Genomic DNA, 14,793 nt, shown 5'->3' on the forward strand with positions numbered 1-14,793 from the left:
AATTAGTATTCTGCTCGTTCCGCCACCTGAACGTACCAGCTAGGGCTCAAAGGGCAGTGAATTTTACCGGAAAAAGGCTCGGAAATCGCAGGCTTCAGAAGTTAACTCATCCAAATTAAATGTGCTCTCTCTAAATTTAAATCACAGTTCACAAATAATTTGATTAAAAGTTTTAAAAGTATCTGTTTTATTTAATAGTGTATTAATTGGTGCATTCTTCTCCAGCATAGCTGTAGGCAGTGACCACACTACAGGGGGGGAGGCAGGAACGCCCCCCTATTCTCGTTCGACAATTTCTCTCTCTCTCTCTCTTATCTGCCCCCAGTAAAACGACAAAAATAAAAAAATGAATGAATGCTCTTTTAGCCAAAATATGCATTTTTGTGTCATATGTAACGGAATAATAAACATGATTGCCCCTTCACTAGCTACAACATATTTTGATTTCTATTGTTCCCACATATTTATTTTAATTTTAGTATTGTGAATCATATTCCACTGTGTTACCTCACGTAGCCACCCCCCACACTCACGTACGATATCAGTTGTAAGTTTTAGACTAAGCTTGCCAAATGTCCACTTATATCTTTGTATTCTTGAGCCATTTTTTAAAAAAATTCATTTCGCCCCATCTTCTGGACTATTTCATAGCAATGTTTTCCCACTGGAAGCCCCTTTGCAGATCGAGATCCGGGGCTATAGCCTTCCCAAGCTACTGTCCCCTCCAAATACTCTCTTGGCCTCATGAAATAAAAAAATATGTATTTATACGAAATATTAATTTGACTTGGAAGTTTCTTTTTTTCGAACAGGAATAAGTTTTAAATTTTAATAGCTTATAAATTTACACTAGCAATTTTGATTAAAGGTTTTGCGTAACTCTAAAAGTACATTTAGAGACTGCAAGGTCAACTCTCGACATTTCAGATATATTAATAATTTTCATCACAACGTCTTGTATAATTATTTGTTACTTCAATAACCTCCTCGCAAATGTTTCTCGCATATTAAAATATATATGCCATTTTCTGTTTATTTCCTTGTAATGCTGACCTCCGTGGCAAAGTGGTTAGCACAACGCTTTACGATGCCAAGGGCCCCCAGGTTCGAATCCCCGCCAGGCATGGGTCTACTTTCCTTTCTTCAATTTCATGATATCATCACGCATCCTCATCTTTGCGATTAGGTGACAGATAGGCGAAGTAAAATAAACTATGTCTATTAATAAATTATTTTTTAAACTCTTTAATTCTTCTTTAGCATGCAACGTTTTTGTTAAAATTTTATTACAATTTGCAAAAAGGACGAAATTCTAAAGGAGAACACGCAACTTTCTTTCTAGCGCATCAGTCAGAAAGTTTCAGGAATATGTAGTTTCAAAATACATTTTTTTCATATGTACTTTGCCCCCTTTTAAAAGTAGCGCGTTTTCAATTATGTTACTAATCATTAAAAGGATGCCTCAATACCATCTTGGAGGATGACAATTAATATTTTCCCCCCTCCTAAAAGTAACGCTCTCTGAATCTCCCATATAAATGCTAGGGGCCGGCTGCTTCAGCCGAGCTCACTGATTCTCCGGTGACGTCACGCGTTCGTGCAAGATCGGCAATCTTCGGATGGCTTTACTTAATCTCTATGTACCTTGAGTCTGGCCCCGCCCACAAGCTTTCCCCCTGCGCGTCGCTACTCCAGAGAATCCGGAAAAGCAGTATAGTACTGTTCAATACGTCTTGGATAAACAATCTGTGGATAAACACGACGCTATTTAAATAGTTCAAACATCTTGTATGACAATTAGCAGTCGTTTCATTTCAACCAAAGTCTCTAAAAGTATTTTACACACATTATTGCAGTCGGAGTTAGCAACACTGGCTACACCAATGATTGTCAATCTGTGTGATTATCTCCAACAGCTAGATAAGAGTCGTGCTTGAGTGCCACATCCTTAAACGAATACAAAACATCTCAGGGATGTGTGCTTGAAAAGTACGAGTTAGTGTTTTTGGCAACGGAGGACAGCAAGAATAGTCGGAAATTTGGACTTCACAAGTAACACAAAATTGTTGGTTCGAAGTGAACGTTGGAAAGGCATTGAAGGTATGTGGTGAGTTATAATCCTAGATTAACACATGATTGTAAACGGCACATTTCTCTCGAAACAACGTTTTAAATTTTTAGTGTAGTTTATATTGTACACTTGAGGTACAAGATTTCTTAGATTTTTAAAATACAACTTTCAGAAAGTTTACCCCACATTTGAACACTATGAAAACCTTATATATTAATGTCAGTTTACGAAGCTGTGTCACAGAAGAACGTTACATGAAATAGTATTCTTGTGGAAGTTGTTAAATCATGAGTTAGATGCTGAAGATCTACTCTGTCAGATTAATTTTCGAATACCATCGTCGAAAACTAGACTCAAGAATGAAGTTTTTCTTATGAAGAAGGCTAGATCTGAAATTGAAAAGAAATCTCCATTGTGGAGAATGTGCACCAGTTACAATAAACTGTTAATCAACAATAAGACCATTGATATATTTTCTATGAACCTAAGGGAACTCAGTAAAGCCACTATGGCAATTTCTTAAACGTAAACACATAATTGCCTAATGGAATGGTGTTATAAAGTATGTGTGTGTGTTTATGTGTATGTATATATCTATATATAAAATTTTTAATTATTTAAAATATTTTTTCATATATTTCTATATTATATATGTAACTGTATTCACTATGTATCCATTATATGCGCTCTGTAATTAGGTATGTACCTGTTGAGTTCAATACATAAATAAATAAGTAAAGCTATTGTAATATTCGCGAAGATTAACACGTAGGGTACGCATGAAGACGTAGTTTACGATACGGCACATCATTAAATCACTAGTTAAGTTAGGTTACATTGAGAGAAGGTGCTAAACACGCTAAGCTCAGAGTTCCGGTGATGTCCTAGCAACCGATGTCGCCTTGTAATCAAGGATCCCGGGTTCAGTCCACGGTTGAGACACATATTGTTTCGAATCCCACTTTAAACTTCAGGTCGAGTCCAGATTAGACCTATCCGAAGGTTGGCTTGAAACAATCTTTGATAAATTTCAATAATCTTTGATCGGAAGGGCTGTTGGATATAACCCTTTGCGAAGACGCCCAAATATCAAAAACCTCAACGTAGAACACCCTGGACTGAGTTTTGCGGACTAACGAGGCTCTGACGTCTTCACTCATAGCCAGCATAATCCTCTGTGTGGATTGTGTTGTTCATATGTGTTTGTGACTATCTCTTGATCCATCCCATCGTCGCGATTAGCCAAAAAAGCAGAAAAGCGACGTAAAATTACCTCAGATCAGAATTAGGAAAATCGAAATTGGATGTGCTATACACGGAGAAGGAAACAATTCTATTAAAATTACGATGAATACAGTGAACTAGAACTGATCAAGATGTACGGGGAGGGGGTTCAAAGTTTTATTTTTAGCTTTTATGTATATTTGTGTGGTGAGGGTGGAGGTGGGGGCTACATATGTTCAAGTGTTATGAACTTCTTATGCAACACAGCTCATCTCATTAGAATAGCAATAGGCTAATAGTGTGTTAATTGGTGTCCTTTCAATCTCGTCGCTCAGGTTCATGGAATATTTATTAAAAGTTGCACTTTTATTTTCGCAAAAAATCTGCTTTGTATGACGTCACAAAGTCTAGATGAAATGATGAAATTATCACTTTGCCACCTCAAAATTAATTTCTAATACTGGAATTGGTTAAAGAGTTATAAATAATAATGATGATATCAGTCCTATATATAGGGGAGGAGATTTATTTCCAGATTGCGGAACGAATTTAGAAATACATAGCCAGGATAGAAAAAATCATGGAGAGAGAGGGTTCTACCCTCTCATAAAGTTCGAACACTGGACAAGGTACTCGCTGGGAAAGAGTGTTGACCAGCCATGTACTTCTACGAGTAAATAACTGTCTACATTTTGCATGTAGACAATATAGATTATGTAAACAACATGGTGACGAGCGTGAGCTTAACAGGAATTAAACATAATTCATTCTTTGTTTAATTGCTTTTAATTGTTGAAGAAGTGGAACAAGTAACTTGTACTCTACAATGCAATTATAAATAATTTTCTAAGTGTCAAACAGAATATGAAATATTCTTGGGATTAGTTATAAATGTACTAATTTTTCTCTCGTTATTGTCACGCGTCTATGTCTACATTCTACCTTTTTACAACAGACAGATGATGCTTGAAAGACAATGAGAGAATATTTTATGTAAATAGAATTGTTTTCATCGTTGCATAACGAACATGATTGAAAATGGCATTTTTCTTTCAAGAACACTTGCAAATTAATATGCAGTGTAGTTTACACTGTCTGCGTAAGCCAATGTAATCTGCATGTACATACACTACGCACAGACAGCCCATCTAGAAGTAGATTTTATAGAGTGCGATAGACGTCAGTCGTGTTGACCACTGCCGAGTATCGAGGACAATCAAGATGCACAGCAAACTCCTTTTAATTCGAACTCCACAGGGACACGTCATTAAAGATGGTTTCAAGGTTAAAAAACTTTTGTTCGAATTACCTACTAATTCAAATTATCCAAGTTTGAATTAAAGTGAGTTCACTGAAAGTGTGTTCCCTAACACCAGCCCTCAGCCCTGTCAATTGTGATCGATAAACCAAAAAAATAAAAGCGTCTTTATAAAAAAATTGCGTAAGCGTTCTATTGAACATCAAAGTATTCTACACCGTTCCGTACCATATGTAGTATGGAATCCTAAATTCGATTATCTTTAACCTAAACCGTCTTCCATGTAATCTATTGACAAACATCCATTAGAACGATCGTTCTTTCTTATCAGTGTGCTTGATAATTTCATTCTTTGATTACTGATTGATAAATGACGTACAAAGGTTTTCTTCTTAAGTAAACAATGTGATTTCGCCCAAATATAAATTTTCGTTTTTCTAGGAAACGCTATGTTCTCGTAAAATAATAAAAAAATAAATTTAAGGAATATGTGCTGTCTGCGGTCCTGTCGGTATTGGGTGATTGACGTGCACGAGCGACCTAGATTCGGATCCAGGGATGGATGATCTACGCAAGAATTTTTGTGTCCATGTGCTTAAGATACTCTTGGTCATACCCATGCTCTCGTCAGTGTCTATTTGGGTTTTTGATTATCATGGAGAATGGGTAGACCAAGAATGCGTTGAGTCATGACTCATAACCCCTTCAATCGCTTCATGAAATGGCGCAATGTAAAAAGGATAACATTGCCTCTATTTTTATATAAAATAGTCCACTCAGAGTGCAAAGCGAATTTATTTCATGCTAACACTTGCCGATCAGATCTATGAAAAACTTAGATACAAAGAGGAATCCGAATAAAAAAATGAAGAAATACAAAATGGAACAGTGGTGTCCATCTCTTTCCATTACCATCACAGACGTCTGGTATCATTGCAAGGAAACAACGAAAATAATATGTGCATATGGCTTGTGCGATTCGAACCAGCGACCATGTTTGGTCAAATGGGATGTATATCTGCATTCTTGAAATCTAGCAATACACCTCGGATTTTTAGTGGATTCAGTCCAATAGATTAAAATGTCTTCCTTACGCATTATATAGGTTGACGTACAGCATTTGATATGTTATGACGGTGTAAACAGTGGCGTACCGGACAATATCCTACGAGAACCAGTATGAGCTAAAGGAAATAATATTTAGTATTTAGTATAAAGATTTCCTTAAACAGAACTCCCTTCAAAGAAGGGTGGTTGTTAACCACTATCAACTCCTCCTCTGGGCAAGGTACTCATACCCTGTTGGACGTATGCAGCAATTTCCTCAAATACAGATAAGAAATGAGTTGGGAAAAAATATTTACAAATGTAATCAGTTTAATTAATCATAGTTCAAAAATGTGTTAATACAGTCAGTAATCATTACGCCTTCTAGTGTCCGCCATGTTAGAGTTAGTAAACACCCATTCTCTTTGAGTCCTCCTCACCACTGTTCCTAAATGTTCTTCTTAACCCTTATTTACTCTTGTTACACTTCCTAAGTGGTATTGTTTCTGACGCAAATTGTTTTTGTGTCTTGTAGATTTGCCTGATATACATAACCAGAATCACAACGCTTGTCCACAATGGTTCTGGTGCTAGGTACCTGGGTGATTATCTTCTCGACTCTCTTTCTGGGCGTCATAGGTTTGCTTTACCTTTATCTAAGTTACAAGCACAGTCACTGGAAAAGGAAGGGCGTCCCATATTTGGAACCTAGCATGCCTTTTGGAAACTCGACGGAATCTCTTCTCCAAAGGATAAACCCATGTATCGAGATGAAGCAGATCTACGACTCGATGAAGAGTTACAAGTTCGCTGGGATGTACTTCATGCATTTCCCAATACTGCTCGCCATTGATCCAGATTTCATCAAGGCGATGCTCGTGAAGGATTTCTCCTACTTTCAGGACCATATTCCCTTCATCAGTGAAGATGTGGACCCATTGCAGGCCAAGAATCTTTTCTCGCTCACAGGTAAACGGTGGAGACACATGAGGATAAGGTTAACTCCAACCTTTACTTCTGGGAAGATGAAGAGAATGTTCCATCTCGTGTGCGAGTGCGGTGAGCAGTTACAGAAATATTTTGAGGTGCCTGCAGCCGAGGGGCAGATTCAAGAACTGAAAGACGTGATGGCCAAGTACACTACTGACGTCATTGGCTCCTGTGCCTTCGGGATCCAGATCAACTCGCTCAAGAATCCCGATTCGGAGTTCAGGAAAATGGGGAAAAAGTTCATGGATCCACCTGGTGTACTAAGGACCATTAAAATTGTGTTCATGTCTCTATTCCCCAAATTATCGCAGATGCTCCGTTTCAGTTTCACGCCTAGTGACGTAAGAGATTTCTTCAGGGAAACTGTAAGGGACACGATGGAGCATAGGGAGAAGTCCAACTTGATCAGGAACGACTTTGTTGACCTGCTTCTCCAGCTAAAGAAGAAAGGCAAAGTGGAGAACGACGAACCAGACGCAGAGGTGGACAAAAATAATGTGGAAGAAGATATTATGCAAGGTATGTTTTTTTTTGTTTGTTTGTTCTAAGAACTCAGATCATAAACTTTATGGGACAAAGTTGATAAAAATGTGACTCCCATCCTGAAGAAATGCTCATCACAGAAACACAAAAAATAACTTAGTCTGTACTTTAATTTCATGTGTACTTTGCAAATTCACTATAAGGTAAGATTTAAATTTCTGGAAATGTATTTTCAATAATTGTATCGGATTCTTCTCAAGTATTTCCATGTCTTCACATGTATATCTTAATGGATTACAGTACCATATGTGTACCAAACGTATCTATCTTTCGGTATTAATGAATATTTGAAAACATACGGAGTTAATAAAATTACTGCTGATTTTATTTTTCTGGGATAATTATATAGTCAAGAAGTCACTGTTAGTGTGTACATATATCTTTATATCTAAAACATAAGAACAATCACAATAACAAGATAGCAAATAAAATTTCCAATCCAAAGTGTTAAAATAAACTCAACATTGCAATTGCCAAAAACGAATGAAAACATAACTAAAGTTTCAAAACTGAATTTCTTTTTAAAAAACTTTAAAATTGCAGATTTAGGTTACGTGTATAAACTATTCATCTGTTACTTCCACGATGTACTAAACGTGCTTGGAAACCGGATGTGACATCACACTTTTCAAGTCTTTGCAAGAGGTGTACTGAATCCAGGAAATTCGGTACCTTGGTCGCCAAAATAACTCCCAATCCCGATTTTCAGGATCTTGAAAACTTGGGAAATTTCCAATGATCCAGTATTTTAAGTGCATGAGTGTCCTAACTTTATTGAAAACGTTTTCGCGTGTCTAGAATGAAAGCAGACTGTTATTTCTGGGAGAAACAGAAAGTAGAACTTGAAATTTCCATAGCCTATACATAATGCACATGTTAGGCATTGTCAATTCAAATACATCCTTATCTTACAGTGTAATTATATATGAGAAATAGTGACAACTTTTGTTTCCCTATGCGTATAGTCATATGCTTAAATACTACTACCATGTTCATTCATTTTAATTTACGGAATATAAAGTTTGTAAATTGGACAAAAATGTCAACGAAGCATTTCACATTCAAGAACAGCATCAGTATAACACCATTCCTCAAAATTGCGTAAGATTTATGAGGAATATTCATGAAAATATTGATACACAATATGCCTGGCAATATTATTGGACATGTGTCTCTGGTGAAGACAATAAATTCAATTTTTCTGTAAAAATGTTCAAATTGCTTTGGTTTTGATTTTTCAGAACTGACTCATGATGATTTGACGGCTCAAGCTCTGATCTTTTTCAACGGTGGCTTCGAGACGTCATCAACGCTCATGACATTCTTACTCTACGAGCTGGCCATCAACCCAGATGTGCAGACGCGGTTGCAAGAAGAAATAGACTCAACACTGGAAGACAATGATGGAAAATTCACCTACCAAGCTATAATGCACGAGATGCAATATCTGGATAAGGTGGTATCAGGTATGTGCATGATCTTACCATAGCCATGTAGTATCAGAGCGGAAATCACGTTTATGGAAGGAGTGAACCAAAGGTAGCAAGCAGTGTGCACGTAGTACAGAATCAACAGAAGCATTTTCAGAAATGATATGACTCAATGGATTTTCTGATTTCGGTTGACTAAAATGAAAGAGTAGGTCTATAAGTTTGAGTTTGTGAATATCCATTTATCCTGATCTCTTATTTTTACTTTAACTATTTTTCTCGCTACATGTTCTTGATTTATATGTAAAGGAAAGGGTCTGATATAATTAAAATGTTGGAAGATATATAATGTTTAGTACTTCTTATACTCTCATACAGCCAACAACAAAGTTAATATGAGGCATTGTTGTCAAGTTTATTCTGTCTGTTTCAGCAATATAAAGTTGACGAATTGGAACAAAACTGTCAATATGCGAAGGTTGTAATTGTGGAAGTAAAAACTAAATACTTAGGCAATGATTCAAAGCACATCCTGCAATCACGACATACTATGTACAGTGGGATCCATGAGTATTACCGTGCAAATTGTCCATGACTATTTTCATTAATTTTTCTCTTACATCCTATGTGTTTTTTAAACCATGGCTTTTTATGTATGCTGGGGCAGAAGTTGTCAACGGATTATTTTGAGTTATCTTTTAATTCTTGAAGCTCTTATTGGGTCAAATAAAGTGCACGAACATGGTGATGGACAATTTGCACGGTAATACTCATGGATCCCACTGTACACAAATCTATCAAATACAGAGAGACATCAAGTTATGTTCCATCCAAATCACAGCTAAAGGTATTATAAGCAGATGTTGAACTCAGGTAAGCAAACCATCCTCGCTATGAATTGATGTCCTCAAGAAGATCGTGCAGTCACCGCTGAGAGGCGCCACTCGCACATTTGCTTTCACTTGTAGACCAAAGCGTCTGTATAATACGTTTATCTATGCACAAATCAAATTTGTGTTCTGTCTTAATAGCACAAAGTTTCCGTTGTTATTGAACAATTATCAATAATTGTGTGCAATTCTAATATTCCTTGTCTCCCTTTTCTCTAAACAGAAGCTTTGAGGAAATATCCACCCCTTCCATCCACAGATCGTGTCTGCACGAAACAATATACCATTCCTGGAACCAATATTAAACTGGAGCAGGGGGAATCGCTGCAGATACCAATATTCGCAATACACTACGATCCACAATACTATCCTGACCCTGACAAATTTGACCCCGAGAGGTTTAATGAAGAGAACAAGAGAAAGAGGCCAAATTACACTTATCTACCGTTTGGAGAAGGTCCACGAATGTGCATTGGTAAGTTAACAATCTTATTGTAATTTCACAGAGAATAGCATAGTAATCTTTTCAGAAATCTTCATGTACTGTATAAAGGTTACAAGATGGTTGTATTAAGTGTCACATTTGTTTCTTTTAATTTTTCATTGCTAACTTTCATACATAAGATTCGTGTTTATAGTGCTGTATTGAATACAGTTACAAACACTTAGAGCTTGTAACAATGCCAATGACTCTCAATGGGATTGCTACTAGTGTCCGTGGATTTACATATATTACTGGTCTCTTATGGTGAAGTTAGTCATTTGGCTTTGAAATATTATTTTGTTTGCTTTTTTATGAAACACAAGTAACATTTTTAGAAAAGTAATTCCATACACACAGAGATAATTAGTTCGCCATTAAACGTTGACCTTTTCAGTGGTTCTACTGGTACTAATCCAGAGTAAATCTCAAATAAAACTCTTTGGCGCCAAAATATCTAATCAACCATTTCCCTGTAACGAGTTCCTGTAAATTGAACAAAATTGAGTCTTCAAGGCAAACAATATTATCTACCCATTCAGAGACTAATATTTAGAAGAATCTACCTTGTATTTTAGCCAATCGTGTAAAAATGTACTTCAAGATAATATATCAAACTACGCATTGAAAGGAAAGTTTTGTTTATCAGGCCAACTTGGTGAAAGTTGTATCATACTCTATTTAAATCTATGACTACGGTGATGATTTCTGGTCCATGCTGTTATCAGCACGAACAATAGATAGACAAGGGTGGTGCGAATACGTTGACTTAGTTTGCATTATTCTTAGGAATCCGTAATTGAAAAAATACACTTCAGCGTTGTCTTTTGAACCTCAAAACTGTCGCACGAAAATTCAAGATTATAAAAATGTGTCCGATGGGTGCACCTATAAGTATTCCATTATAAAAACCTTAAGTAGGCAGTGAACTTCGATTCGATCACACTACATTCTTGATTTATTTTTCTATGATTAATTTTGTGCCTCTGTATCTATCATACAAAGTAAGATATTTATCAAATGTTCCTTGGAGCATTAATTATGGTTTTGACAGATGAAATGTCATTTAAATATCGGTAATCGTCATCGTTGCTATTAATAATTAAAATACTAAAAATATTTAATAGAAATATACAGGGTGTATCAGAAGTCCCTTACCACCCCTTGTAAAATCCGCAGTGATGTATTTTCATGGAATTTGATATGGGCGATACAAAACAGGCCTAGGGGGACACCTTTTGGAGTATGTCACCGGGACGGCCGCCATATTGGTTCCATCATCTTGAATTCAACTTATTTTTATTTAAAATGATACATGACCATAGGCTAGAATTTCGTCAGGATGTCAAATCTGAAATCAGATATCATGTAACTTCATTTGGTGAAAAGTTATTGGAAACTGAAAGTGATGTTTACCTGTTACAGAATGTGCTCCACATGTTGTCCGTGCTGGGCAATGCACGTGTGCAGGCGCTTCCCCCAATGTCTGTGGACACCGAGCTAGGTATCTGGTGAAATCTGCTCAAAGGTAGCCATGATACGTTGTTCCAGATGACGAAGATCACGAATTTTCCGTGTTCCCCATATGCCTGCCCACACTATAATTTTGCCTACACCGGTCATTTTGGAGTGATCTGTCCATGCGGGGTTGTCATGCAATCAATAGCGCATGTTTCGCCTATTCACCTCCCCATTTACGTAGAAGTTCGCTTCATCGGAATGGAGTATCTCAATAGCGACGTTTGGATTTAGCCGTAATTGAGCGATAGCCCACTCGCAAAACTGCACGCGGCGATCTACTGTAGATCGTCCTCGGAGAGGTGTTGCTGCATTTGCACCTTTCTCGTACTTAGCAGCGGTAACCTGGAATTCACTCCCGACGAAGATCAAACTCAGTACCAGCAAAGCGCAGTTCTGTCGTCTTCTACGTTCACATGTCTATAAATTCTAACTCCAGTAATATTATTTTCAGTGCTTACCCCCCCCCCCTCCCCACCATCCTCCACCCACACACATATATTTAAAAATTTTCATCCCTGTACTTCGAACAGCAATTCCGTACACACTCATATCCAAACCCACACACCTTTACACTTTCTTTTCTTCTAAATGTGTATAACTCTCAAACTTTCTTTGTTTCATTGTTACTATAGAACACTATATATACTAATGTAAATTCATCACATTTTCCTTAGATGTAGCTTTTGCAATTTTTTTTTACTATAGCCTATAGGGCATCAAGTCATTATTTGTATTAATTTTGTTCAAAATGAAATGTTGTATGGCTTAATTGTAACCCTATGGAAATAATAATAAATAATAATAATAATAAAAATAATACGGATGCCACTTGTGCCTCTGAAGCACCCTGTACACTGAACTGTGACTCATAGCACATTGCATTGCTATGCGACGTATGCTTCGCTGCGGTGACGTCGAGAAGGAGGCCAGTACTGCCGTAGCTGTTGCTTCATCCGTGACTGACGAAATTCTAGCCTATGGTCATGTATCACATGACCCACCTATCGTAACGTACTCTGAGTACGTGGGATCGAACCAAGAACCTTAACCATTGAGGGGGTGATGTAGCTCGCTTAATCATTCATCCTCCTTATTTGAGCACTCGCCCTTCAAGGTAAGCCTAATGGTAATGGGCGAGAGGTACTAACTACACACTTGGAAATGGCAAAACACAAGCTTTCGGATTTATACCTTCAAGTCTAGATCAACATGGTTGGAAGTAACAATACCTGTCTGTCTCTGATGATACAATTCCCCGCTGATAGCTGTTCATATCGAAACGTGTTCGATCGCTCAATCTCCTCAGTTTCTTCTTGTTCGGCGATTCCAGGCAAAAGACCCCACACCACACGTTGCTCTCTGTTTTGTTCTCTTTCCTCCTTTCCTGGTCGTTGCCCTGAAATACCAGCTGATCAGCACCTTAACTCCAATAGACCAGGAAGGATTTGTAAATTACTGATGTGACATTCTTTGAATGCCTGAGAGAGCAACGGCTGGCGACAGGGTTATGAATTCAGGCTTGCTATAAATCTCAATTTAGAGGAGAATGATACGCTATCATTTTAAATAAAAAGGTTCAATTCAAGATGGCGGAACCAAGATGGCGGCCGTCCCGGTGACATACTCCGAAAGGTGTCCCACTAGGCCTATTTTGTATCGCCCATATCAAATTCCATGAAAATACATCACTGTGGATTTTACATGGGGTGGTAAGGGACTTCTGATACACCCTGTAGTTTAGTCTTGTCGAGGAGAAAGATTTCGGTCTCAAGTTGTAAAACCTGTCTCGTTCTCTGCGTCTAAACTACAATTTCATTCGTATCTTAGCCTCTAAATAATAGATACAGATATGCAAAAAGAAGAACTTATTGAAACAAGCATTAGAAATATTTTTCTCTGACCTATACATAAATAATGAGAGGGATCATGTGCTTGGCTTGTTTGTATAATGTTGCATATTATACCCGTCTTGATTTGGGTAGAATTTTTTCCTTAAGTTGCTAAAGTCTCCAACGAGAAAAGCCTCAGTCTCGAAGGGTCAATTCTCGTTCTTGTTTTGATTCTGAAATTATGATCTCGCTCCATTCACCATGTTAAATAATCTAATTAGTTCAATCAACTCTTAAAACAAATTAAATTTTATGCTGGTTATTATTATTGTGTTGTTCAAGTGCTGAACACAGATTTTAAGCGGTTTTACAGCTCTAGAGAAAATAATAAAATAATACTTCTGTTGTGTTTTCGTTTTGCAGGTCAGAGGTTTGGATTTATGCAAATTAAGGTTGGGCTCGTGTATCTTCTGTCGAAATACTCCGTGAAGAGATGCCCAAAGACGACTGTCCCTGTGGAAATTGACCCGAAGGCTTTCATACTGGCACCCAAGGGAGGAATTTGGGTACAAATCGTCACAAGGAAACTTAATTAGCAAATGATAAATATAGGACAAAAAATGTCACTTGTAATATATGATCCGCACTCTTTTTATGTGCATGATGTAACATTTCATTGTTCTTGGAGACAATGAGTTTAAAATATTATTTAAATAAGCTGGTTGTAAACTATCTTATGTATTTTTAGTTCAATATATTTGTTAATTGTGTTACATATGAGATTGCTACAACAACCGAAGATGTAAACGTGAGAGTAGGCCAGGGTGTGTTCGTAAGGGCGGGGGGGGGGGGGGGTTACTGTTTGAACATGTACAGAAAGCTGTAACATACGTTCATAGACACACACACACATAATTAGGGATGAAACAGATTAATAGATACTCAATCGATATCGCCCAATGTAGGCATACCAATAATTTTACCTATAGTGTAAAATGTAAAGTAGATTTGGTGGAACGTTACTTACGGCTATGACTGCCTGCAGCAACTCGCTTGCTTATCGAGAGGGACACCAAGGTTAGGGGGTGACACCCCACATGATGGAACCCGAACAATGATTGATTGATTGAGTTGGTGTTTTAAGTCCACTTTGTGCGCAGTAAGGCTAATTGGAACTGGACCTTCAGTTTAAAGTGGGATCCGAACCACTATGTACCTCCACCGAGAACCCGAACAACATTGACCGGCTGACTGGACAGGCAGGGGAGGATTGTACAGGGTGCGAAATCATTTAAAACTGGTGGGGGGGAAAGATCTTAATCTACAAACCCCCTCCCCCACAAATATACATATAAATTATACGATATACATATTTATAATATTATTAAAAGTAAAAATAATTTACTAAATTACATTACTGAATTAGTATTTAAAAATAGTATTATTATTAATTACACACAAAGAAATTAATTTGTTACTTTTCTACATATCAGATATTATAAAGTAGAA

At 37.2% G+C, this 14,793-nt stretch overlaps 1 protein-coding gene across 2 annotated transcripts; it reads left to right on the plus strand.

The window, feature by feature from the left end:
• The first annotated feature begins 1,960 nt into the window (after positions 1 to 1,960).
• LOC145996486 (cytochrome P450 6k1-like) lies at positions 1,961 to 14,103 on the plus strand. 2 transcript variants are annotated; one of them, XM_083132981.1, is made up of 5 exons: positions 1,961 to 2,100; positions 6,136 to 7,109; positions 8,375 to 8,599; positions 9,677 to 9,928; positions 13,708 to 14,103. In XM_083132981.1, the coding sequence occupies exons 2-5, from the start codon at positions 6,179 to 6,181 to the stop codon at positions 13,878 to 13,880; spliced, it is 1,581 nt and encodes a 526-aa protein (XP_082989107.1). In that variant the 5' UTR covers positions 1,961 to 2,100; positions 6,136 to 6,178; the 3' UTR covers positions 13,881 to 14,103. The 2 variants fall into 2 exon arrangements, with proteins under 2 accessions (XP_082989107.1, XP_082989108.1); XM_083132982.1 differs by having other exon boundaries at positions 1,967 to 2,107.
• Positions 14,104 to 14,793: the final 690 nt, after the last annotated feature.

This window comes from Lepisma saccharinum, chromosome 12, assembly GCF_977018435.1.
Source record: "Lepisma saccharinum chromosome 12, izLepSacc3.1, whole genome shotgun sequence".
Classification (NCBI taxonomy): domain Eukaryota; kingdom Metazoa; phylum Arthropoda; class Insecta; order Zygentoma; family Lepismatidae; genus Lepisma; species Lepisma saccharinum.